At 40.3% G+C, this 25,178-nt stretch overlaps 1 protein-coding gene and 1 pseudogene across 1 annotated transcript; both read right to left on the bottom strand.

Annotated features, from left to right (window-relative positions):
* On the bottom strand, positions 1–20,102 carry gpr37b (G protein-coupled receptor 37b). The gene is made up of 2 exons (XM_020926145.2): positions 19,080–20,102; positions 1–816 (listed from the first exon to the last, which is right to left on the bottom strand). The coding sequence occupies exons 1-2, from the start codon at positions 20,100–20,102 to the stop codon at positions 1–3; spliced, it is 1,839 nt and encodes a 612-aa protein (XP_020781804.2).
* Positions 20,103–24,560: 4,458 nt separating this feature from the next.
* On the bottom strand, positions 24,561–24,678 carry LOC129409060 (5S ribosomal RNA; annotated as a pseudogene).
* Between the last annotated feature and the right edge of the window lie 500 nt (positions 24,679–25,178).

The raw sequence follows: 25,178 nt of genomic DNA, 5'->3' as shown, positions 1-25,178 counted from the left end.
TTAGCAGTTGGAGCCAGCGGGGGTGTAGTTACTCAACTCTCTGCGGATAGTGCTAAAAGGGGACAACTCCAGTTCGGTGGTGCATTCGTGTTCATTGTCATCACTGCCAGTCGCTGAAGAGGGCAAATGGTTACAGCAACAGCAGCAGCAGCAGTCTAAAAACGCTCGTCCAAGGGGTCTACAGAGGAGGAGTAGCAGGGCTGGGGTAACTGCAGCCCTACAGAAGAGCAAAAGCTGGGAGAGGAGGTGGAGTACAGACATGGTATGCTCTGGGACTCCAGCGGCCATATACGCAGAGACTATATTACAAATGTTCTCTGGCACTACACATGCTCCGTAGACTATAGCCAACGCCACAACAGTGCAGTTCATTTGACTCTCCAACCGGATTTGCTTCTTGTTGCTTCGGACGCTGGCCTGCTCCGCGCGACGGATTTTGCGTGCCGTCACCAATGAGCAACCAATCGTGAACAAAGTTGGCAAGCAAAAGTAGCATCCGAAACACCACCACAGCCTAGCGCCTTCGTAGGTGAGGCCGAGAACGTAGAGCATGTCCGGCAAAGAGGTGGAAATGCGGATGATGCAGCGTTCCACGGGGGGTTCGTCTGGAATGCCAGTGTCTTCGACCACCAGCTGTCGTATGAGGAGCTCAGGTAGGGCCAAAAGCAGAGCGCCGATCCAAATGACGGCTAATTTGGCAGTTGTGGAGGTGCAGTTCTCGATCATCTCGTAGTACATTTGGACATTGGTGGCGGCACGGAAGCGGTCAATGCAGAGCGCGCAGAGTGTGAATGTAGTTACACCCAAAGAAGCAACCTGTGGAGAAAAGAAAATGGAAGTTAATAAAAAAGGAATATCTGAAAATAACGAGAAATTCATAGACCGCAGACTTAATCAATGCCTTTTCACTTAGCCTTACATTGCCTTAAAATTGGTGGAACTCAAACCCGAAACTAATCATGGACTAGACCGGGGTGTCCAAACCTTTGTCATCAAGGGCCGCATATAAAAATACAGACTAAATGGAGGGCCAATCAAGGGCTGTAGACTGGTGCTCAGTACAGTGAATCATTCAAATATATGCGTTTATAACAAGTAAGACTGAGACTTGCAGTGAAAAGCTTAAAGGGGCATTTTGTAACTTTTATAGTGGAATGTCCTTCAAATTCGACTACTGATTTTTTTTTTCCTTCGATTTTATTGTTTTGACTGGAATGTTTCACAATATGATATTAAACGTTTCTATCTTCATGGAGACCAAACCAGACTAAGTTACAGGTCTGCACTGTGGAAAGGCAATCCTACACACAATCAGAATCCCATTTTTCTAGGTATTTTTGAGCTATAAAACCACTTGTTATTTGAATGTAAGGAGGAGCTGTCATTCCAGGCAGAGCAGTGGCATATCCATAGAAACAAGTGAGTGAAGGACCTCCAACCAAAAACTTAAGTTAAAGTCACCTTTGAGGTAATATGGACCAATTCACCTGGAAGCCTGAGGGCCAAGAAAAATAGGTCTGAGGGCAGCATTTGGCCCCTATCCCATAGTATAGACATGTCTGACTTGACCAAACCAGGACTAGAACACCATCAAACCAAATCTAGATCAGAACTAAACAAGGATAAAGTGTGAACTCATGAAATAGCCTAACTGCATTGCATGGTTGAAAGAAAAATAATTAGAACATTTACTACATTATTAGGGATGTAACAATAACTGAAATATCGTGATATCGTATCATCAAAGTTCTCACTGTAATATCGTGGATCCTCACAATATATCAAATTACAAGTCTCTTTGCTTAAATTAAGAGGTATGGTGCAGCAATATCTTTAAAAAAAATACAGTGGGAACTACATAAACCATGATCCTTTGATCCATTTCAGTGTAGACTACATGTAGAAATTCAGTTATAAGCACTTTTAAGTCTTAATTTTTTGGATTAGGTCTTGTCAAGGCATTTTAAGAGAAAAAAAAGTTGCATATTAACAGTTTTGTTAGCCTCCACAAAAAATCGCAACAAATATCGTACCGTGAGATGTATATAGTGAAAATATCATACCGAGAGAGTTGGATATTGTTGCATCTCTAATTGTGAGCCTCCCCACCATATCATGAGCTTTCCCACAATTTGCAATAAATATCGTACCGTGAGATTCATACCGTGACAATATTGTATTGTAAGACTTGGATATTGTTACACGCCTATACATTACCATAAAAGACAAATTAAAATAGCGTTAAATGATATTTGTAGACAATTTATTTCAGTATGGATTTTACACTTGAATGATTAGAAGTAAACACAAGATTACATCAAAACAATGGGATCGATTTCTTTAAGACGTCCTATTTTCCTTCTGTTCAGGTGGATGACACTAAATATTAAGTGTGTAGTGCTTTTACACAGACGCCACACCATCTTGGAAACCCTTGATGCAGACATAAGGCTTGACTCTCCGGCCCCGCTATTAAGCAGCTGGCCTAGTGATAAGGAGAAGTGGTCGGAGTAGGAGCTATCAAGTGGCACAGGGCCCTTAAGTCGTTCTGATCAGGCAGTAAAAGGACTGCAAGCTGCTTATGGTGATGAGCTGTATCCTGTCCTACTCCAAATCACGAGGAAGATAAAACACAGCATTTTTGGACAATTTTAGATAATATTCGGAAGGGTGTTTTTCTCTGACAGATATTGCACTTGAAACACAAAAGGACAACAGTTTTTCTTGTAATTCCATGCGATTATATTCTAGTTCTGATATAGACTGTTCAGGAATTGTCTATCTTAATACTATGCATATGATTTTTTGTCTTAAATTGCTTAAACTGGGTGCACTATGTAACTATGTTTGTTGGAGTCTGTTGCCTGCTTGTTTCTATGGATATATCATTGCTCTGCCTGGAATGTTACACAGTATGATATTAAACAGCTCTACCTTGCATTTCAATTACAGGTAGTTTTACTGCTCGAAAATACCTTGAAAAAGAGACATTAGGACTGTGAGTGGGGTTGCCTCTCCTTGGTCTGATTTGGTCTCCATGAAAGTAAAGGTGAACAGTTCAGAATTTTGGACCTCATTTTCTAGTGAGTCAGAGTGTTGGAGACGTGTGGAGACAGTTTTTAAAATATTCCATCCAGTCCTTGTATTTGCAGAGGTCACTGGTGCTAGACTAGTGCATGTCAGTGGCCACAGTTATCCTGCCACTAAAAACAGTCTTACTCACTCCACAAAACACCTGAAGCAAATCTATTATTACGCCAGATTACTGATGTGAATGTCTGTGTCGAAAGAATAATTTTAGATGTAAAACCAACCTTGGATTTGAAGGATTTATGTCTGAGCAGCAGCAGTGAGTTGTACTTCCTAATAGAAAGCTTGGCAACAGCAGACTGATATCACCTAGCACTTATCTTACCGGCAAAGTAAAATACCGCTGTTGCTGAGAAAATACTCCCTCAACATGAGACGATTCATGCGATGCAAGGTTAGTTTTATTTCAAACATAATAAATACAGACATTCACAGCGACAGTCTGGTGTAACAATAGATTTGCTTCGGATGTTTTGTGGAGTGGGTAAGACTGTTTTTAGTGGCAAGATAACTATGGCCACTGACATGCACCAGTCTAGCACCAGCGACCTCTACAAATACAAGGACTGGATGGAATATTTTAAAATCTGTCTCCACACATCTCCAACACTCTGGCTCACTAGGAAATGAGGTCTTATGTCCAAAATTCCGGACTGTCCCTTTAATACCTTAATGTGAAAGATTCAGAGCATCTGACAAAGCCTAGGGTGACCAAACGTCCGTTTTTCCCCGGACATGTCCGTATTTTGCGTCATGTCCAGGGCGTCCGGGTTTTTATTTTTATAAAGTGATGCAAATGTCTGGGTTTTCAGTATCGTTCATTGGGGGCATTAAACTGAGCGTCTCTCGTAGCGTCTGTGACTCAGAAGGAGCGAGACACAAACAGTCGGTCAGCCTGCAACATACCGAAGCACAAATGTGCATTTAACAATGACTTGTACAAGAAATTCTCCGTTTTCCGTCCCGGTCGGGACAAGTGGGAGGTCATGTGCACAGGTTGTGAGGTGAGAGGACAGTGTCCCTCGTTTATCGCGGGTGTTACGTTTTAAAAATAACCCGCGATAGGTGAAATCCACAAAGTAGTCAACTTTATATTTTACAATTATTCTATCTGTGTTAAGGCTGTAAAACCCCCAGCACACACTTTATACACTTTTCTCAGACAGGACAGGTGCAACCCTTTTTACTTCCTTCTTAAAACTTATTGCTGCTGTCGTCCTTGTGTTATTTTCCTCCTTCTTTATGTAACGAACTGAAGATGCATTTATTCCGTAATGGAGCCTACAGCGCAGAGTCCCGCACGGGTCCTTTTTTGGAGACCCCCAGTACAACACCGCACCCGCGCAGGACAGGACCGCACCTGCCCGTTAACCCGAGATTATATCAAACTTTTGCGCTGCCTACGGCACGTACTGAACCAAGACTAAACCAGGACTAACCCAGGACTGATTCCAGGATTGAAGAGGAGGACTAATCCACGACTGAACTAGGACTAAAACAGGACTAAATCAGAACTGAAACAGGACTCACTATCGGGGCAGGCTCAGAGGTGACCACAGGAGAAAGGACTGGCTCAGCTCCGCACCTCACGGAGTTAAACGCGGCAATTGCCCGATCGCGCTTTGCGGACAAACTGCTCGGCGTTTTCTCTCTTAAGTCCAAGATTAGACCTGGTTTAGTCCTGACCGACCCGTGTGTAATTACTACCCACCTCTAATACACAAGTAAAATGGTGTTTTTATTTTTCATATCACTTAGCATCTGTGTGTGTTCTGAGCAGTCTAGTTCTCTGTGTACAGGATAATATTTGAAGAAAAGTAGCAAGCATGCCAACTTGATGAATAATTTTACGGCATTCAAAACATGTTTGATGAGGTCTAATAAGTAATAAAAATGTTAAACAGCTTTGTACATAAAATTACACTTGCAAGGAACACAAATACGTTATGGCTTTTGCAATCTGTTAGTTCGTCTTATCGGCAGAAATAGTCAATATACAAATGCATTGTCACTGTGTCTATTTACCTTTGTTGTGCTTTGAAAACCTGCACGCAGTGTCTAATTACCCATTATCGCCTCCACACTTTGTTGACAAATGGAGGGAAAGGACTCCTGTCTCTGCAGCATGTGTTTGGATTAGCATTTTGGCAGAGCGGGCCCTGGTAAACTAGCCTACCCCACAGCAGCAGCCACAGCAGTCTACGAGCTGGTGTCCTCGTTTGAACCATTCTTTATCCTGGTTTTGCCTCCAGCGCTAAACCTGCCCGCAGACACCAATGTTCCCCCGCACCCAGCGATACCTTTCTTATAGCCGTTCCTTTTCAAACACCACATCTCCTCTCACCATTGATTCCCATTTGCACATCTTTAGTCCCTTCTTCCCATCCCTCATATCTGATTTAATTACAGCCGCCAGCTTCCCAGATGGCCCCGCCGAATCTGGTTTGAGAGCCCCAATCACATTTAGCGTGTGTGGAAGGATAGAGATGAAATATAACCATAGAGTTGATGCTAGCTCATGCTCAGTGACCCTATGACATACAGGAAGCAGCTAACCAGGCTAATGATGACTGACCATTTGGAAAATCTGGGGCATACGAGTGGCTAGCAGGCTAACAGGCAGCTGACCCTGAGCGCTAACAATGATCCTGGTGAGTCATGACATGATGCTACTGTAAAGGGCTGTAATTGTGTTAGCGTAGCCCGTCTGTGATACCCGGGTTCATTCATTCATCTGTCTGAGTCTCTCCTCAGGGATCATGGGTGAATGGAGACAATTCTGGTGCCTACTATGGGCCTTAAGAGGCTGACAAGCATACAATTACATTTAGATTATCTTTATTAGTTTATCTTATTAAATAAACTGCATTGAACAAAGAATATAATGTGTTTTTATCACTTTTCATTCATACTATGCATTATTCATCCACTCCCGACTACAAATGCCCTGATCCGATACTCGATACATCGCATATCGGTGCTGATACAGAACATTTTGCTGAATCATATATCAGCCAATATTCTGGTTGAACATATAAACTGATGTAATAAGACTGGTCATAGCTGGCCCAGAAAGTGTTCTTAATGGTTGAAATTGTATTTATACAGTTGTATAAGAGTTGTTCAATTGTTACTTTAGAGATAAATGACAGCTACGTAACACCTTTGGACTGGTTTTGTCTTATTTTAGTTTAAAGGAAAAAGAATAAATACTATTGTTACCCCCTGCACTGATATCTGGTTTTGGCAGATACTTAAAGCTAAAGTACTGGAATCAGTATGAGAACTGAAAAAGCTGAATCGTGCATCACTGCTCCCCACGGTTGATGGTGTTAGGCTAATATTACAGCCAGAGTTGCCCTGGGAATGACACAGAGTAATGGCTGTCAATCTGTGCCAACTGCTTCTCTGACCAACATCAATCACTCGGTCACATTTCATAATCATACCCAGTAAACACTGACAAAGTCACTTGCCCAAGGACACAACAACGGTATGCACAGATCAGAGCTGGGATTGAACTGCCAACTGTGTTTTTAGACTGCAAATTACCTCAGCTTTGAAATGGAGATGTATATTGAAAACATATAAAGGTTAACTGTATGCATGATGTTGTTTTATAGTGTGTGTATTGACTGTGTTTTTAGCTTGAACAAAAGCAGCAAAGGATTGTGGGTCTCAGGGGAGGTAGTGTTTCTCAGGATCTGACAGGATCACGTTATCGTTTAATGGATGTTTGATGGTAGCTAAACCTTTGAGAGGATGACAGTCTGCCAAGTCTGAGCACAAAACAAGAAACCTACATGTGACTGTGACAAGATCTTAGCAGCATATGCATACCATATTTTTGTATAACCAAGTGTAACTATATAATTTACAGTCTTACAGGCCTACGTTGAACTTTTCTGGTTGGGCGTCCGCCACCTACCTGTGTGTGTTATTTGCTGATTTACTGAGCAGTTACTCAATTAGTGTTACAACTAAAAATATCTTAAAATCATTTCAATCATTCTTACATTGAGAGAGCTTGCCTCCTCTTAGATCTAACCTGTAACGTGGCTTGATGACATAAAGTGCTCCATGTTGTACTGTAACTTTAATTGGTGTAAGGAATCAACTGGCACAAAATGAAGCATTTCAACACTGACCAACAAATATGATTCTAGATGGAGATTCTAGACGTATAAGATTGATGCTACACTGTCTTTCAGTGGTCTATCTGTATCATATAGTTGCATCATATCTTGCGGTACATGTGACCTAGTTTTCCCATTATACTGCACATGTGTTATATACTTCCAATGTGAGTGAACACACAGGTGCAGAATGCAGTGAATATTTCATGGACTGAACAACAGGCCTGGATGTAGCTGTAAGGGCTGTCACAGAGGAGTGCTACAGCAGCTTTGATCACTGTGGTGTGGGGGGGCAAGGGTTGGGTGGACAATTTGAGCTTTGTTCTGCAGGAACTTAGGAGGGAGAGAGGTCTAGGGAGCTGAAATGTTTTATTAAGAAAAAATAACTGTTGTTATAAGTAGGACTCTGTATATGAAAAATATATTGATTAGCGGTGTGTAAAAATATCGATATATCATATTGTTTAATGTGATGATACAGTATCGATATCATGGGCTGCTGTATCAATATATCATCAAGAGTATTTTTTAGTATACTTTAGTAAATTATTTTGTTACAGCACTTGTTTAGAGGAGGGAAACGCACATTGACATATTCACTGTTTTGAGGATTAAAATGTTTGTGTTTCATATTAACTTTGCACAAGAATTGGGTTAATAAAGACTTTAATATCACATCCATGATTTAGCCTTTATTTTTTATTGAACTGTGTCAAATCAATTTGAAATGTATTGTACCGAATCAAAGGTTCACTGTATCGAGATATGTATCGTATCGTGGTCTATGTATCGAGGTATGCATCGTATCGCCAACTTCTTAATGGTATCCACCCCTAATGTTGATATATATTTTTTGATCAGATGTCTTAATATTTTGCCTATAAAAATGTATTTCAGTATTGTTAATTTCTCCAGCATAAACATTATAGACTTCTAAGTGCCATTAAACACACAAATTGGTCAAAGGTTTTCCTCCAGAGTCTGTATACTTTTACTGATTGGCTATAGACCTCTTGATTAAAAAGAGCCAAGCTGATCATTGACTATTAGAAATGACAAAATATCAAACTTGATTAAAATGTAATTACACAGTAAAAATGTTTAAAGAAGGGGTATTTTGCTTCTATGGGCCACTAACTGCTAACTAACTACCATGTTACCTTTTACTGTTCTGAAAATGCTATATTTGCTGAAAACAATAATCTATTTTGCATTATACCCCATTTTATTAAGATCTAGAAGCACTGCTACAGGACTACTATAATGTACAATTCTAGCAAAATGTAAGTGACATTTCTCTAAACAGCAGTTTGACCCTGTCTGGTCCAGTTACCTGTACACAATACGAACAATCAGCCTCGGGTTATAACAACGCTTTGAAATTCCCCTGAATCATGAAAAAAAAAGTTAAATGTCAAGTCATAGTAGAGTTTCCACAGTGGGAAACAACATTGTGGTTTACAGATGTAATATTGTGGAAGATTAATTTACAATAGTTCATCAATGTCGTGGCATTTTCTGGTTATCTCCAAGTGTGCAGCTGGTGAGATTTTGGTTGAAGGAGTCTTGTGTCGCTTTCAAGAATGGTTTAAGGAAGTAAATCTTCTTCAAAGTAACAGAGACATGGGCAGCTGCCTGTTCATAGATAATCCAGGATACACTTTCAAGATTTGGGCCGCTTCATCAGATAGGGAAACACTGTTGGGGATATAAAGTAAACTCCCTTTGTTCAGAATTGTGCCCATCAGCCATTCAATTATAAACATCACCTAATATTGGAGTCCATAATAGATTTTTTTTCTAGATCTGTAACTAACAATTATTTTTGGTAACTGATTCATTTAGTTTATTCTTTCAAATATTAGTCACTCAGAGACTTACAGTTCCAAATCAGTTTAATATTTAATTGGAATTGAATTAAAGTACAAGTATGAAGTACGTTCTGGTTACTTATGAATTTTGCTGGTCATATTGTGGTTGTTCTACATTTATTTAATTCCAGTTTGCTAAATACAATACATGATAGCTTTCAGATTTCTTTCATCTGTAACCCATTTTGTTGTTAGTGTCTAGGCCTGTCACGATAACAAATTTTAAAGTCTGAGATACTGTGGAAGTAAATATAGATGATAAAGGATAATGCTGAAACCAAACCATAAAGCTGAATTATCCTCCAAAAGGTATTCTAAATCTACAGTATCGCTAAATAAAAATGTGAGCTGCAATAAATATGAAAATGTTTGTATCTGTAATCTGTTCATAATTCAGCCTTCTAAAGCTCAGATCTCATTGTAGTACAGACAAATAACCAGATCTTTCCCACTAGTAGAAAGAAAAAGTACCCATAATAAACACTGACCCTCAAAAATGACAGTTCCATCTTTCCATCTTTCATGTACTGAACGATAAGTCTGAATAGTATGTGTCGTGACAGGCCTATGAGTGTATGTGTCTGCTCAGTCGGTATGGACCATGTTTTCCCCTACTACACTTTTCATAACACTCCATTAGCCCCCTGATTAAAGATCCACGGAGCTGGTGCTGCTGAAGTCTTGTATTATTAATTGTCTTCTAATTGGGCCTGGTGGAGTCTGTGTGGCCAAGCTGTGACTAGCACTTCTGTCAGAGGTAATGGACAGTACCAGGTCATGCACAGTCTACTGCAGTCCAGTGTGATAGTATCAAGTACACTTACACTGCATTATGAATAAAACATGCATCATTCAATCTTCAGAAACATGTTAATGAAGTACAGTCTAGATTTCAAGGTGCACTACCACTACCTTGTCTCTAGGGAGTTATTACTGAAGTAGCCTGATTTATCAGCTGGTTTCACTTTATGGAAACTGTCTGACCTCACAGCGTTAGGATTTGTTTGCTCAGCAGTAGGCGGGTACTTTTTTTATTTAACCAATCACTGCTATTTGGTCATGGTGTATGTAATGCACCGCTAACAGGGCTAACTGGTATATTAAGCTTTTCCCAAATCCTGTAGGAAGAAGGGCAATAACGTCTTTCCCCTTGATAAAATTCACCAAACATTCTCTTTGTTTCGGCTTTAAATCCTCGACCTCGGGAATAGTTTCCAACACAGAATGTATGGCTTTGTCTACATCCATCTCGACTGCTTTGTTTACTGTTGTGCTGTACCCCACAGCTCTTCACTGATTGGCCAATGTGCAGTCTACAACTTCCAGAGTTTTTGCAAACCATCTAGAGTATTCAGATTCCTGACGTAGTCGCTGGAGAAAAATGAAATTGAGCGGAGGCACTAGGTGGCCTGTATTACACTATTTTCTCATCCATGTTATGACGCTGTTTCATTCACGCATGTTTAACACACAAATCCTGCATATTTAGCCTAAGTTCTTTTCTCACAAAACAGTCTGTTCCACCTTGTGATGTCATGAAGTAATACAAAAAGTTTTTTTTTTTTTTTACTCCACACACCTTTCCTTGAGTAATTTGAATGATTTCAACCCTGGAATTGCTAAGCTCTACTGAATTAAAGATAAAACGTAGCTGTTAACTTGAAACTACCGATTCATGACATCACAAGCTGGAGCAGAGCATTTTGAGCTTTGGAGATGTAGACAGACAAATAATAAAGTGTTATTCAAATATGCGGTCTGACCTATAACTTGGTCTAGTTTTGGTTTCCATGAAGATAGAAAGGTTTAATACCATACTATGAAACATTCTAGACAAAGCAATAATATATCCATGGAGAAAAGTATTTGATGGGCCCTCCACCAGAAAAGCTACACAATGCATCTTTAAGGCAACGGGCTGCTAGTTGCCACAGGTGTTTTTTCAGATGCTCTTCCTGATACACCCTTCTACACCCATTCTCAATATGATTATGCTTTTAATGTCACATCATAAAAGCTTTTAATGTCCCAATCCAATCTATTCTATTAGAGGTAAAAGTTTTCCTCTGAATGAACACCAAGCCAAATCACCCAATGGAAAAGAATCGTAATACTAAAACTAAATAGTAACTCTTTTATTGAATTGATTTGTTTTGGTCTAAAAATGGCCAACTCACTATAAACATGCATATCAGCATTTTCCAACCTTGTGCAGTTCATTCTATAGACCTGACTCATCGCAGACAATGAAGACTTTACATTGAACCCAGTATAGAGACAGAGGTGTCTTGAGCTGGTGCGTTTACCATGTTAAGTGTGAGCCAGAGCCAGCTCCTCAGACCATAATTCTCACTGGAGACGCTGCTCTTGTGACAGCCCCCATCCATCTCACAGCTGGCCTTTGTGTGTGGATGGGAGAGAGGGAGTGAGAGGAGAGGCTTCTTCCAGGGTGTGTCTCTGTATAGTCGGACAGACATGTTTTAGTGCCCTCTTTCAGCCTGTGGCACCAGCGTGTTTATGGCACAGTGAGCAAGCTGTGATTTACAAGCAATTCACCAATTTTAAAAGCGCGAGTGAGTGATTGACGAGGAGGATAATGGCAAAACATAACTACTCACAACACTGTCTCATAGGCAATATGGTATAGAAGCTATAGGCTGCAAGTATAGTATTCCATTTATCACCGTTCTTGTACATTTCTATTTCACTGGTTAAAGAGCCCATATTACACTATTTCTGAACAATGCTATAATTCCGTTTGCTCAAAAACATACTGAAGTTCTAGTTTGTTTCATTCACATGTCTTTAACACACAAACCCTGCATATTTAGTTATTCTCTCAATAAAATACTCAACAACTCAATAACAATACAGTACAATACTCAGCAATGTCATGTGGTAATACTCCATAGGCCTTCACTAGAATAATTTTAGCTCCGCAAATGCTCCAATCTGTACTGCTCTAAAGACAAAAGGTTGCTCCGAACTTGAAAAATACCTCTACATCACAAGATGGAACAACAGGATTTTGAGCTTTGGAGATGTCGACCAATAATAAAGTGTTAGTCAAACGTGTGAATGAAACACAACTCCAGGTATGTTATTGATGAGGTAACAGCATTTTAACATAGCTTAAAGCTCACAAGAGTCAATTTTGCGTAATATAGGGCCTTTAAATAGGCTTGTCACTCACTCCACATTGTCTAACCTTACACATGGCTGCATGAGAACCATATACTTATCATGGAATTTCAAAGGAGGGGCTAAATGAATATGATAACTATGTAGACTCAACTTCCTGTTACTATTAGAAGCTGTTCAGACTGTTTGTCTGTTAGCCTCACCTGCAAAGTTTTTTTTTTTTTTTTTCTAACAGTTAAGAATAAACTGTTTTTACTCATGGTTCTACATTGGGTAAAGCATCCAATGTGTGTGTGTGACTGGAATATGCTAAATACACATTCAAATTATATTCTTCTCAACACCTTGATATGGCTTTTCTTGTCCTTAGTCAGTGCGTCTGGGGCAGTATTTCTTACACACAATAAATTCCTGCTCCATTTAATTATACACGATACCAGCACATTTCCCCTGGACATTAAAAAATATATTCTGCTGAAAGTGTACATTGGATGGCTGCTATAAAACACTGATCACTGAGCCCGGACTGAAGCTAAATCATGGACCTGTGCTAGCGGAGCAAAGAGGGTTTTTATGTGTTTATTTATGTATTTATAAACCTCTGAGCAAAAAACACTACAATATACAGGTTTTTCTAAATGCTTTCTATCCACACTAGTAGTCTCAGCTATATGGATGACTGAATTACATGGGGATCTAAATACTGAAAAGCCTGTATTTTGGTGTGTAAATTAAAATGTTGTATAAACTTAAAGTAAAATAATGCCTTGTTTTTTAAGACCTTACTGAGCTCATATTACACTATTGATCTATGTTATTATGCTGTTCTCTTATCATCACAGACGTATCTGGAGTCGTGTTTTGTTTCAGCCTTGCATATTTAGTTCAAATGAGTTCAAACAGAAAACACTCTGTTCCACCGTGTGATGTCATGTGGTAATACAGGAAGTGCTCCACTGTCTTTTTAAACTCCATACATCTTCACTAAAACCATTTGGATCATTTCAAACTGTGGAATTGCCACTGAATTAAAGCTAAAATGAGCTGTTAACTTGAAAACTACTGCTTCATGACATCACAAGGTTTAACAGAGCATTTTGAGTTTTGCAGTTCTAGACAGACTAATATGCAGGATTTTTAAAATGTGTGAATGCAACCAAACACAATTCCAGGTATGTTTTTGAGGAGGTAACAACATTCTTTAAAGTGACACATGAGTCAATTCTGCATAATAGAGGACCTTTAATAATGCTCCTATATCTTTCAAATTCACTCCAAATGCAGTTCTGACCAGTGCATTTTGACTAACTATGTGCAATTATGAGTTAATTGAACCAACATTTCCCTTGTGCATACTCTTGTCAACACTATTCAAAACTATGTCTTCATCTGTACCAACAGAGCTGAATGGACTGGCCGACATGCATAATGCAAAACTGTTAATTATACACTGTGTGCAATTTACATATCTTGCAATTAACTCTCATTTGCCTAAGATGGGCCATGACATGTGTGTTTGTGTGATTTGTGTGTAGTTGTACCTCCTCCAGTATGCAGTGGTGTATTGTTTTGATAGTGTAAGGGGAGTGCCTATGTAACTGTGCTTTAGTGGTTCCCCTGGGGCTCATTTTTAATCAGAGATAGCTGATGCAGAGAGGAAGATATGAGGAGACAGAGTAAAGCTGTGGGCAGGAATCAGGGGGCCATCCCACCCATCTGCACTACAACACTGCTGTCTACAGAGCAGCATGGAGGCTAACTGAGCAAGCAGGCCGACAACAGTTACTGCATCCTTTTACGACAAATGTACATTGGGTGAAAAGAATTCGAGCACAAAACAGCATTACTGGTACCTGGACTAGGTTTGTCTCATGTTTGAACCCAAAGAATTGTGATATGTGATACCTTACACCAACATTACATGCATATTCTTTCAGACGGTCCACTTTATAAGTAGCCAGGCTGGTGCCACCTAGTGCCTCCACTCAATTTCTTTTCTCTCCAGCGACTAGGTCAGGATTCGGAATACACTAGACGGTTTGCAAGAACCCCAGAAGTTGTAGACCGCGCACCGGCCAATCAGCGGAGAGCTGTGAAGCCATGACGTCAAACTCAAGCACCTGTCTGGGTCCCTTTTGTGGTACAGCACAACAGTAAATCGAGATGAATGTAGATGAAGACATACATTCTGTGTTGGCAACGATTCCTGAGATAAAGGATTTAAAGCTGAAACTAACTGAATATTTGGTGAATTTTATCAGGGGGAAATACATTATTGCCCTTCTTCCTGGGAATGGCGCATTACATACGTCACAACCAAATAACAGCAATTGGTTAAATAAAAAGTACCTGCCTACCTTTGAGCATGCGTTATTATTAGCTTGTCTATATCTCCTAAGATCAAAATGCTCTGTTCCAACTTGTGATGGCATGAAGCAATACATTTCTAATTAACAGCTACCTTTTACCTTCCAGGGTTGAAATGATCCAAATGATTCTAGTGAAGGTGTGTGGAGTTTAAAAACACAGTGGAGCATTTTCCCACATGACATCAGTGCGTGGTATTTACTGAGCTATGTCATTTGAATGTAATCAACATTTCATGTTATATGTGTTATTCATATTTTTCCTCTTAAGGATTAAAAGACCTTACCAGCAACTATGGGCAAAGTGGGATTCGCTCATAACTTGAGAACTTGAATTCACGTAAACATAGATTTTTTTCCCTGTAGCTCCCTAGAGGACCAGGGGTGGTGCTATTTTCTATAGCTAAGTCTTTAGCAAAATGAGAGTGGATCTTCAACTGCTCCTAACAAATGACTTATTCACATGGCAAATTTATTATGGTACACTCTCTTGTAGGGATGCACCAAGCCATCATTTTCAGTTATGATTCAGATTCCAATACTACAGCTTTATGTATCTGCCAATATCTGATATCAAACTACAGAACAACTTTGAACAAGTAAAAGGTCAAACATTCTGAGACTTTGTGGACCGACTACAACCAGTAAATAGACTTATTATATCCATTTATATGTTCAACCAGGATATCGGCTGAAACAACATTTGGAAGCCGATATCCAGTCTAGCAAATTTTTCAGTGTTGTTGCCCAGATCCTATACTAGTATGAGATTGGTGTATCCCTATTCTCTTGTCTAATTTGCGTCTAGTTTAGTCCTTGATTTGGTCCTGTTCTAGTCTATGTTTGGTTTAGCTTAGCTTTAGTTCCAAGTATGTGTGTGTGCAAGTGTGAATCGGGCAGCTGTGTCTACAATAGTTTACCACCGCCGAGTGTGGAATGAATAAAGATATGATCATTATTAATGACATTTGCCAGTAAATATAGATGCCAACCTAAAAACACATGACATTATCAAATGCAGTATGTATTCTTCATTCTATATGGTTCAAAGCTGCAAGTGCCTGTTTCAGTCGTTCCCTCTTTCTCCTGCTCCATCTTCTCTGCCTCACTTGGCCTCTCTGTGAAGCCCAGTGTACCATATCAAGGACAGTCTATAGTTCTGACTGCAGGCTGCGCTCAGCTCTGCATGGGCCAGATGTTTCAAAGCTGCACAAAGCATGGGACAAGAAAGCACAGAGCGAATAGAATGTATGGATTCCTATATAGCATGCTTTAGTCATGAGAAAACTCTATAGGAAAGCATAAATATTATAAGAGACTCTGAAATATACACTGGCTACTCTGATTAAAGACCATAGCAACCTAGGTGTATATCCACACTTTCTTCCTATGAGACCATGCTCCAGTGCAGATTTATAATAGCACGCCTAATGGCCAGTGTTGTCTGAAGTGGCTTGCTCACACATTAAGTAGAGTCTGGTTACAGTTAGTGGATTAAAATAAACACAGCAACCCCACTTAATCAAACTTAATGCTTCTTGTACTTCTAACCTCAACAGTTTGTCTTTATGGGTAATGGGCCCGAACCGTTTTAATCATTGTGTTGCAGTGTTGTACCTCTGAATGATCCATGGCAAATTAAATATTTCCTTCTCTGCTTACAAACGTGCTCTTTCTGTCAGTGTTTATATTGTGTAATTATGAGGCAAGAGAAAGCACTCATTATTAGCAGTTATTTGGGGTTTTCAGCTCTCTGTGCATCACTAGTTTATTTATTTAATTTGTTTTATTTTATTTATTTATTTGGGGCAAACGTTGCATAATAAATGTATTGCACAGACCAAATTTGGCTACAAGCTCATTGGGTAAAGGCAAAGTGACAGTAAGTAATAGTGTGCAGATACTTCATAAAGTGGTCCATGTAACATTTAAATACAGCTAAAAAATGAACGACAGCAACCCATCACCAGCAGAAGGAGCAGCTCATCAACACTCCAAATACAAACATACAATACTGATGCCCAATTACTGAAAGCAAAGTCTCTCCAAGTTCAGATCTCTCCTTTCTAAATTAAATATCTGAATACTGTACTGCAAGGCGCTCCATCCTCAGTGACCAACATTATCTAGAGCCTGTTCTGTTTATGCATACTTCAGCTCACATTTTTGCTGTGTTCAAGTCCCACAAGAGCCTGCTTGTGAGAAGGCCATTTTGGGGCCGAACACTGATGTCCCAGTGCCTGATCTTTGGGTTAAGTGAAGAGTGAACATCTGTGGGTGAAACTGTGCATCTGTGTGTTGCAGTGAATGCTCCAGAGACAAAGGGCTCTAGGCTAGTCTTACACAAACAACACACAAACATATAGACTGGAGTTGTTCTGCTGCAGGTGATATTACTGACAAAAGTTAAACTCACTCTCTCATTTTGTATTTGACCAAAGACAACAACTGGATAATATTCAAGCAGACCATCAAATGTGATATAATACACTACAAATGTCTTACTTAATGGTGCACTGTGTGAAATTATGAAAATGTAATTATATATAATGTTTATTGCCCATATGTACAGTATCTTCCCCAGTGTGAGGCATGTGGTCAGTGTTATTAGAGTTATTAAATAAAACCCTGTGGTTAGAGGGTGGAGCACGTGTGAAGTAACAGTGGGAGACGACACTTTCCCTTTGATCCCTTTATGATTAAAACATTTGTACTCATCAAGAGGTGGAATTACAAGCAGGGGCGGTCCTAGACATGGGCCGACAAGGCAGCTGCCCGGGGTGACATGGGGGGCAGCATGAATGACCGTGCACATCTAATTCTTTGCAGCACACTTTGGGAAGCCCATCACCCCGGGGAGTAAATCAGTGTTGGACCACCACTGATTATACGGGCCAGATGCATGTGCTGAGAAAATAATGCAGTAGAAATATAAAAAATTTAATGTTTAACGTAACTTGAAATGGGGAGACTTTATAAATGCATTTGGTGATTGTTTCTGCTCACGTTTTGCTCTGTTGAAATAGAAGAATATATTGACAAATCCAAAGTACTCCATTTATTGTGTAGTGTATAGTGTATTAACTAGATCTGTCATGATAATTACCATATCTACATATCTCTTTGGGGATTATCTTGGATTATTGTTATTGTGTCAGAGGCATGCAGTAGTTTAAATACTATTGTTTATTGCAGTACATCTCTGTAGCAAATATTGGACTTAAAAATTTGTTGCTGTGACAGGCCTAGTATTAACCATTCAGTAGCAGAGGCCAAATCCTTGCAATGAGGCAACAGTTGCTCAGTATTTGGATTATGCCTTAATGTGTTTTGATTTACACTGAATATGCATGTGTATGTAAATGAGTTCATAGTCGAGAGTCGAGACAGAGCTCATTATTTTGCAAAATATATTCAAAAATGGTGTGGTGCTCCAAGTGGTTTAAGGTCACTCCATTTATTCAGTAGTACTTTTTAAAGCTGCATTTTCTGAATAATGTGCTGTAGTTGATCTCATTAAGAAGAAAGACGTTGTTTGGGGCATTCAAAGGGAATACAATGAAGACAAAAGGCTAAAAATAGCAAACTAATGACAGACTCCAGCTTAAAAGCCTGAAATATGGTTCCACTCCTGCTGCTGCGTTATCACTAAGGGGCGGAGTCATGATACCACTCACCTCCATGCTTTGTCCTTTTTATGTGTGGTCCCACTGAGCCATGTTAATTGTCAATGTAATGATTTTGCACAAAGCTAATTTCCACCCATTTTGATTGATGTGCCAATCAAAAAACACATTAAAACGTGAAAAGAAAAAACAGCTGAATACCTTTGAAGCCATTTACTATAAGATGTAGGAGAAATAAGAACAGTTACTACAGTTGAGTGAGTGGGTGCAGGTTAGTGAAGACAGAGTGACAGCGTTTCAGTAATTGGGAGCTATTGCCTTACAAGTGGTTCTAATAGGTGTGTGTATGTTTGCGTCTAGCTTGCCTTAAGGGCTAGGAGAGGTAGAGTTTCCAATAGCAAGTGTTTAAGTGACAAACACAGTGTGCTTATCGGCAGAATGTGGTGTCATCCTATAGGTATAGCTCCAGTGTGGATTTTAAACCGAAACTCTTAATCCTTTTAGAGGGGCAGAAAGAGTGTAAAATGACATGTTATGGTGCTCAAAACCAAGATGTCTGATTATGACTGCATGGGGACATTCAAACTAAGGGTGGGGAACAAGTGCATGATATATTAGTATTAGTTTTGATGTAATTATTTATCATATAGGATATAAGAGTTCCACCTTATAAAATAGACTGTATTCTTTACTCTCCCATCCACTGCCTTCGCTTGAGTATCCGCATTGCTTTTATTCCACCACTATTTCTGCAACTTTGTCTAATTCTGTTCATTGATGTACACCCTTTTACGCATGCACAACAGACAGTGCTAATGAAAGTGCAATTGAGATTCGAGTTAGTATTACCTCCACGTAGGGCACAACTTTGCAGGTGAATTCTCCCAAGAGCCAGGACTTGGTCAGTTCATGAAAAACCACCATGGGCAGACAGAACAAGATGAGAACAAAATCCCACACCGCCAAATTAGCCAAGAGGGAGTTGGAGATGCTCTTCATGTAGTAGTTCTGACACACGATACACAGGATAGCGATATTCCCCGCTATCCCCACTAGAAAAATCACCCCTGAGACGCACGTGATCGCGTACGCCCCGTAGGTCTCACTTGTCACTGGCCAAAACGGGTTCTTAATTTCATCCACAAAATCCAGTGAGCTCGGAGGCGTCATGGGGGTCGCATCCCAAGGATTCTCCTCTCCCCTAAAAGTGTAGAAGTAGTCGTTCCGCTTCGTGAAAAGGTCAAAGGGCAGATCCGTGGACGTAAGCGCCAAAGGTTTGGGCATGGGTTCCCAAGACGCGGAGTGCGCTTGTGCCGCAACAATTTCGCTTTTGTTTCGCCGAGTCTTTCCCTTTTTAGGCACTGCTTTCTTCTGCCCCTCTTCTTTGGAGACGCTTTTACGCCTGTCGCCTCCCTCCTCGTCCATAACCAGTGAAGAGAGCTTAGGCGCATTGTAGTGTCCACCTGCTGAACCACTAAGCCCGCCATTCAACTTTATCCTCTTGTTATTATGTTGCCGCGTTGGGTCCCAGTGTGAAGCAGCGTTCGCGTCCTCTACGGCTGTCACTGTCTTATTCAAGTTGGGTTTATTGTTACTGTTATTGCGCGCGGGTTTTCTCGTCTCCTTTACTTTTCCCCAAGGACGCGTGGAGTTGGGAGCAGCTTTGCTAATTGCCGCTGCTGCACCTGTGGCGTGGTGCTCTCTTGCCTTGTTTTGATGGCTCTCCCGAGAGGCCCAGTGGAAAGTTCTCGTCAAGTGGGTGCCAGCGTTATCGCTTTCTTTAGTCCGCACTTCGCCATCGGTCCACAGGGAATTTAAGACTTGCGTATACGCTAGTAAGACAAACAACGTCCTGAGCGGCAAAAACGGCATGGTCCGGGAGTGTGTGTGGAGCAAGAACGATTAAAATCCTTAGATGAGCATCCTCTCTGCGTCCTTCTTCAGTCTACACCCATGTTTAAAACGGTACGGCGTTCACAACTCCTCTGCTGCAGCGTAAAACTTAAAGCCCACTCGCGCACTGCAGCTGTTTCCTCTTCTCCAAAGGGGAACCGGTGCATATCCACGCTGATTCACATACTGAGGGCGGCATGCAATCCAGTTATAAAAATAGCATCCGAAAAATCTGCACTTTGTTCTGCTTGTGTCCAGAAGCGGCGGGAAGAGTAGTGGCGTCAATGCGGCGAGCAGCGAGTGAAGCCCACTGATGCACGCAGTGGAAAGCTGGGGAGAGTGACACGGAGAGAGAGAGAGAGAGAGAGAGAGAGAGAGAGAGAGAGTGAGAGGGAGGGGTGGTCCTGAAGGGGAGAAAACGGTCGCCACTCTCCGATTGCCTGTGCCTGCCTCCTCCCTGTGGCGCCTTGTAGTGATTCTTCCTCGCTTCTCTTCTTTCTTAGCTCGGATAGGACCGCGTAAAAGAAAATGGACTCCCCTGGCGGCTAACCCCGATCTGTCACTCTTCATCCATCTTGGAGCATCCACAACAGCCCCGCAGCTACTACTGCTACACCGCTGGAAGAGCCCCCCAAGGCAGACAAGACACACAGCCACGCCCGGCACACGAACCGAGAGGCTGAGCGAGGTGGCAAATTTTACGCACAGGTGGCGCTGTGAATACCATCTATGCGTGATCCCGTTTAACCCCATGTATGTTACAATAACCCGCTAGAAACAGTCATTAGATGCAAGACGGCTCTCTGGAGGAAAGTTAATGAGCTATGAAAGAAAAGTCAATAGAACCTTAGTGCAGTATATCAAGCCATACCTTTTAGGCTGAATTGCGAATAGATTTGTTGTGTTTAGAGTTTTAGGCACAGAAATGTTTAAGAGGGCCATCATTTTACTTTATTAAGTTATTATTTTTGTTATTAAGTGAACAAAAACAAATATGCTAAGAGATATGAGAGGAAATGTCACCAAAATGTTTAATTAGACAATCTGTTACTTATGTTGTCAAGTACTAAACCCAAGCCTTTGAATCCCTCCATTCATTGTCTCATATTTGCCCTACATTCACATTCTGCAACCTTGCACTGCATTTGAAAGTGATCTTATTTTTGGATTGATTTTTGGGTAACTATAAAGGCTATGAGCATTGATTGTGGTTAGCCCTCCTCTGCCCACATCAATAATAGCACCATGTCTGCTCAAACCCCTCCCATAACCTAACCTAAAAACTGTAAGGAGAGTACTCTTAGCCCTGTCAATCAATTAAGTGACTCCCCTGACTTAATGAAATGAGGATGTGATGTCTGTATCACTCTGAAGTATTGGGTAAGAGGACATCTCATTAAACTCAGACTGTCACTTTAAAGTGAATGACAGGTTTGCTAACATCATTATATTTAAGATTTTATTACAAAGTCCTGTCTAGTCTTTACTAGTTTTGTCATTTTGGGGAAGGTTATAATTTGACTTCCTGGTTTGACAGGGGCACAGGGGCCGCAGACACAGGACACACTGTATCTAACATAATGTTGTCTATTGTAACGTTAACACAGGGCCGAAATGTGTCTAAATTTCACAATAGTTATTATTAGACTGATAAAAATAGATGACAACACCTCTGTTTTGTTTAAAAAAAGAATTTCAAGTGTCATAAAAGTGTTTGTTGCTCATAAATTGTTCCTGCATCTGGGTGGAATTTTCAGTGTTGACAGGTATTCTGGTATGCTGGTTTGAAGATTTTAGATCTTGTTTGTTTTGTTTGTTTTTCTCTGCAGATAGGCAAAAGATTGTTTTACAAAATTATAAAAGTGCTTGCTTTATATGCTTTGAGGACTCCTGAGACCACAGCAGCAGAAGTTAAAGAGGTCCAGGTAATTTCACTTGAAAATAAAGGTGGATTGACCAAAGTTGACCCAGAAGAGGACACCACTGTAAACTATTAAACAACAGATGAAGATACAGGACCTCACAATGAGTCGTTCAGATATTTGAAAATACTGACAACAAATTAACACTGGCAGAACCGGATGCTGCTGTCAGTGTGGTTGATGTTCCCCAGTCTGACATGCAAGCCGAGGATGGGGAAATGAACATCAACAAAAAAAAGGTAAAGTGTGGGACAAAAAGAAACAAAAAGGGTAGAAATGAGACCCTGTAGAAGTTCTGGGAAGAAAACCTTGCAGCAGTTTACAGTAAAATGAAGGACTTGTTTAAAGACCAGAAGACGTCAGCAGTGGAGCTAAATCAGATCCATGCCACAGCTTTTAGAAAGGCTGAAGTGTTTTCACAAGAAGAAGGACCAGCAACACAGTCTGAGAAGATGACCAACGCTGTAGCATTGGTGGAGGAAGATACTGGACTTCACCATGAACAGGGCCCTGAGGAGACCAAGAAGGTGGTGATCCAGGATTCCAAGAAAGACAAAGAACAAAACATAAGAAGATGCACTGGATGGAGCCAAGAGGATGTGTTCAGCTGCTTTAAATACACAAATGAAGAGGCAGAGGAGACAAAACAGACAGAAACTGAAGTTACCGCAAACAGTGTTCTTCAAAAATCCCTGTGTGAGAAGTTGGAGTATTCAATCCAGGATTCAACCACTACCACCATTAGGAGAAAGACCAAAAAGAGCAAAAATTATTAGGTAGATTGGATGGAGTCTTCCAGTGTACCAGAGTTTTGGTTCACTTGATTTAACGATGAGTCGGGGGAGACAACACAGGCAGAGGCTTAAGTTTCCCCTAACACCGTGATCCAAGAATCCATGTGTCAGGAGTTGGAGATCCAGGATCCAACTAGTACCACTAGAAGAAGAAAGAAAAAGACCAGAAATAAGAGGACAGATGAGAACGAGTCTTCATATGAGGTCCAATAATAACTCATGCAAAATGACCGATACTATGATTATGAAGATGTCCTTCTGCAAGCGAGAAAGGCCCGAACTAGGGTCAAGAACATGACAGCAGTGTCCTCCACATATTCAGAGGACAATGGAGACAACTGCAGGAGGAAGAGGAACAATAATAGGCATTAGGTCAAAACAGTTTCGTCCAGTTTGATCTAAAACAAAGCATCATATGAGATTCATGTTGAGTTATTGAAATGTTTAGCAGGAATCAAAACAATCTATTTTTCATTATTTCACAAGCAGTCCAGCCACAGCCAAATCACTGTTCTGCTCTGTCTGTGGCCATCAACATGAATATAGCAGTGAGTAAACAAATGTGCATAGAATGTAGGGATTAGCTTCAGACATTTAAAACATATGAACAGGCTTTTCACGTTCACAATGAGACATTTGAATGTACAATGTTGAATGCTACATTTGTTAGTAGCTGTGGTATAAGTGCATTAAACAAATCCTTGTTTGTTAAACACAGGTGCAGTTATTTTGTCTTAGTGCTACTTCCTGTATTTTTGTACTTCTCTTTTCAACCTTTTTACCCCAAACTGCAACTTAACTGATGTTGAATGATGATGAATATTTACCACAGGTACTAGCCCACAAAATCAAGTAATGACTAGAAAAACAAGAAAACCAGTCATATCCACTTGAAGCATATTCTTTTAAAAGCACTCTACCTTGAAAGGCTCATTGAAATATTAATGGCTGTATACTTGTGTCTGTATTTTCTGAAAGCGTTCCTTATGGAGGTGATGATGAGAGATTCAAGTGCCAACTGCAGCGGACATCCCACGTGGTGACCTTCTACATCAAATGGACGCTGGTGGCCAAGTCTTGGCGGGTAATGCACAAACTCACGAAGTACAAACATTACACAGAGCCAAGTTTCTGAGGGGGTCTGGGCAGAGATAAGATGTAGACACAGGTTGAGCTAATATCCCCATCCAAATGCATATAGAATGTTTAGAAATATTGCAATACAAAAAAGTTATGTTAGATATGTTAAACAAAACAAACTAAAAAATACCAGACACCCCATCTCCAGAAGAACAGCTCACTTAAAAATTGTGTTGCAAATGTTAATACCTGCATACTTTAGGATGATGAGCTTGTCATATATGCATCAAACTAACCAGCTTTGGACATATGCCATGCATCCCTTATTGATTTTTTGCCGCTGATGGCATCATCATTCCCTATAATGTGAATATAATAATAATAATAATAATTCATCAGTTTTATATAGCATTTTTCTGTACACTGAAAGACGCTTTACAGAGCATTATTTAGTCACTCCACAGTCAGTGGTGGTAATCTACCATCGTAGCCACAGTTTAGGGCATACTGACGGAAGCAAGGCTGCCAATCTCCGTTATTTGGCTCCTCCAACCACCACCACCACTCACACACACACACACCACTTTCATATTAGGCAATGTGGGTGAAGTGCCTTGCCTAAGGTTTTTGCAATTGGCAACCCACAGTGGCACCTGATTTTCCCAGCAGTCTCCCATCCAAGTACTAACCAGGCCCAGACTTGCTTAGCTTCTGAGATCTGATGGAATCAGGCTTTGACAAACTGATATGGCCACTACTCTGTTGAAGCTCTGTTACCGAAGTTAGACAATAATCTGATCTTTATTTTAACACAGTCTGACCAGAAAAAGATGACTTAGTTAGAACTCCTGAAAATGTGCTGTTTAAATCCACTGTGTATATTATCTTGAAATTTCAGCCAATCTTATGCATTGTGTCTTAATGGTAACTGCTATGCTCCACCTTAGAGACTCATGTAGAACACCCACCGCGTGATGTTCCGGCACAGCAATGTACAGTAGACTGATTTATTCCAGTCTACTATTTATTCACAATACTATCAAAATGGACATACACTGCAGAACATATGCCTTAGTGTTAAATCCTATAAATTAGTCTTTATTATAAAACAATATTGAATGCACAGGTCAAAAGTTTTAGAGTCATTTATTTATATAGTGTGTCAGCTGGTTTAAAACTCAGAAAGATATGTTATTGATATATATATTGTGTTACTGTAAAGCCCTATAGCTACCTTTCCATCTTGTCCTTTTGCATGT

Source organism: Boleophthalmus pectinirostris, unplaced genomic scaffold (genome assembly GCF_026225935.1).
Source record: "Boleophthalmus pectinirostris isolate CB_2022bp ecotype Guang Dong unplaced genomic scaffold, ASM2622593v1 HiC_scaffold_18, whole genome shotgun sequence".
NCBI classification, from domain to species: Eukaryota; Metazoa; Chordata; class Actinopteri; order Gobiiformes; family Gobiidae; genus Boleophthalmus; species Boleophthalmus pectinirostris.
Note: the sequence above shows the minus strand (reverse complement) of the source record. Positions and strands in the feature narration are given on the sequence as shown.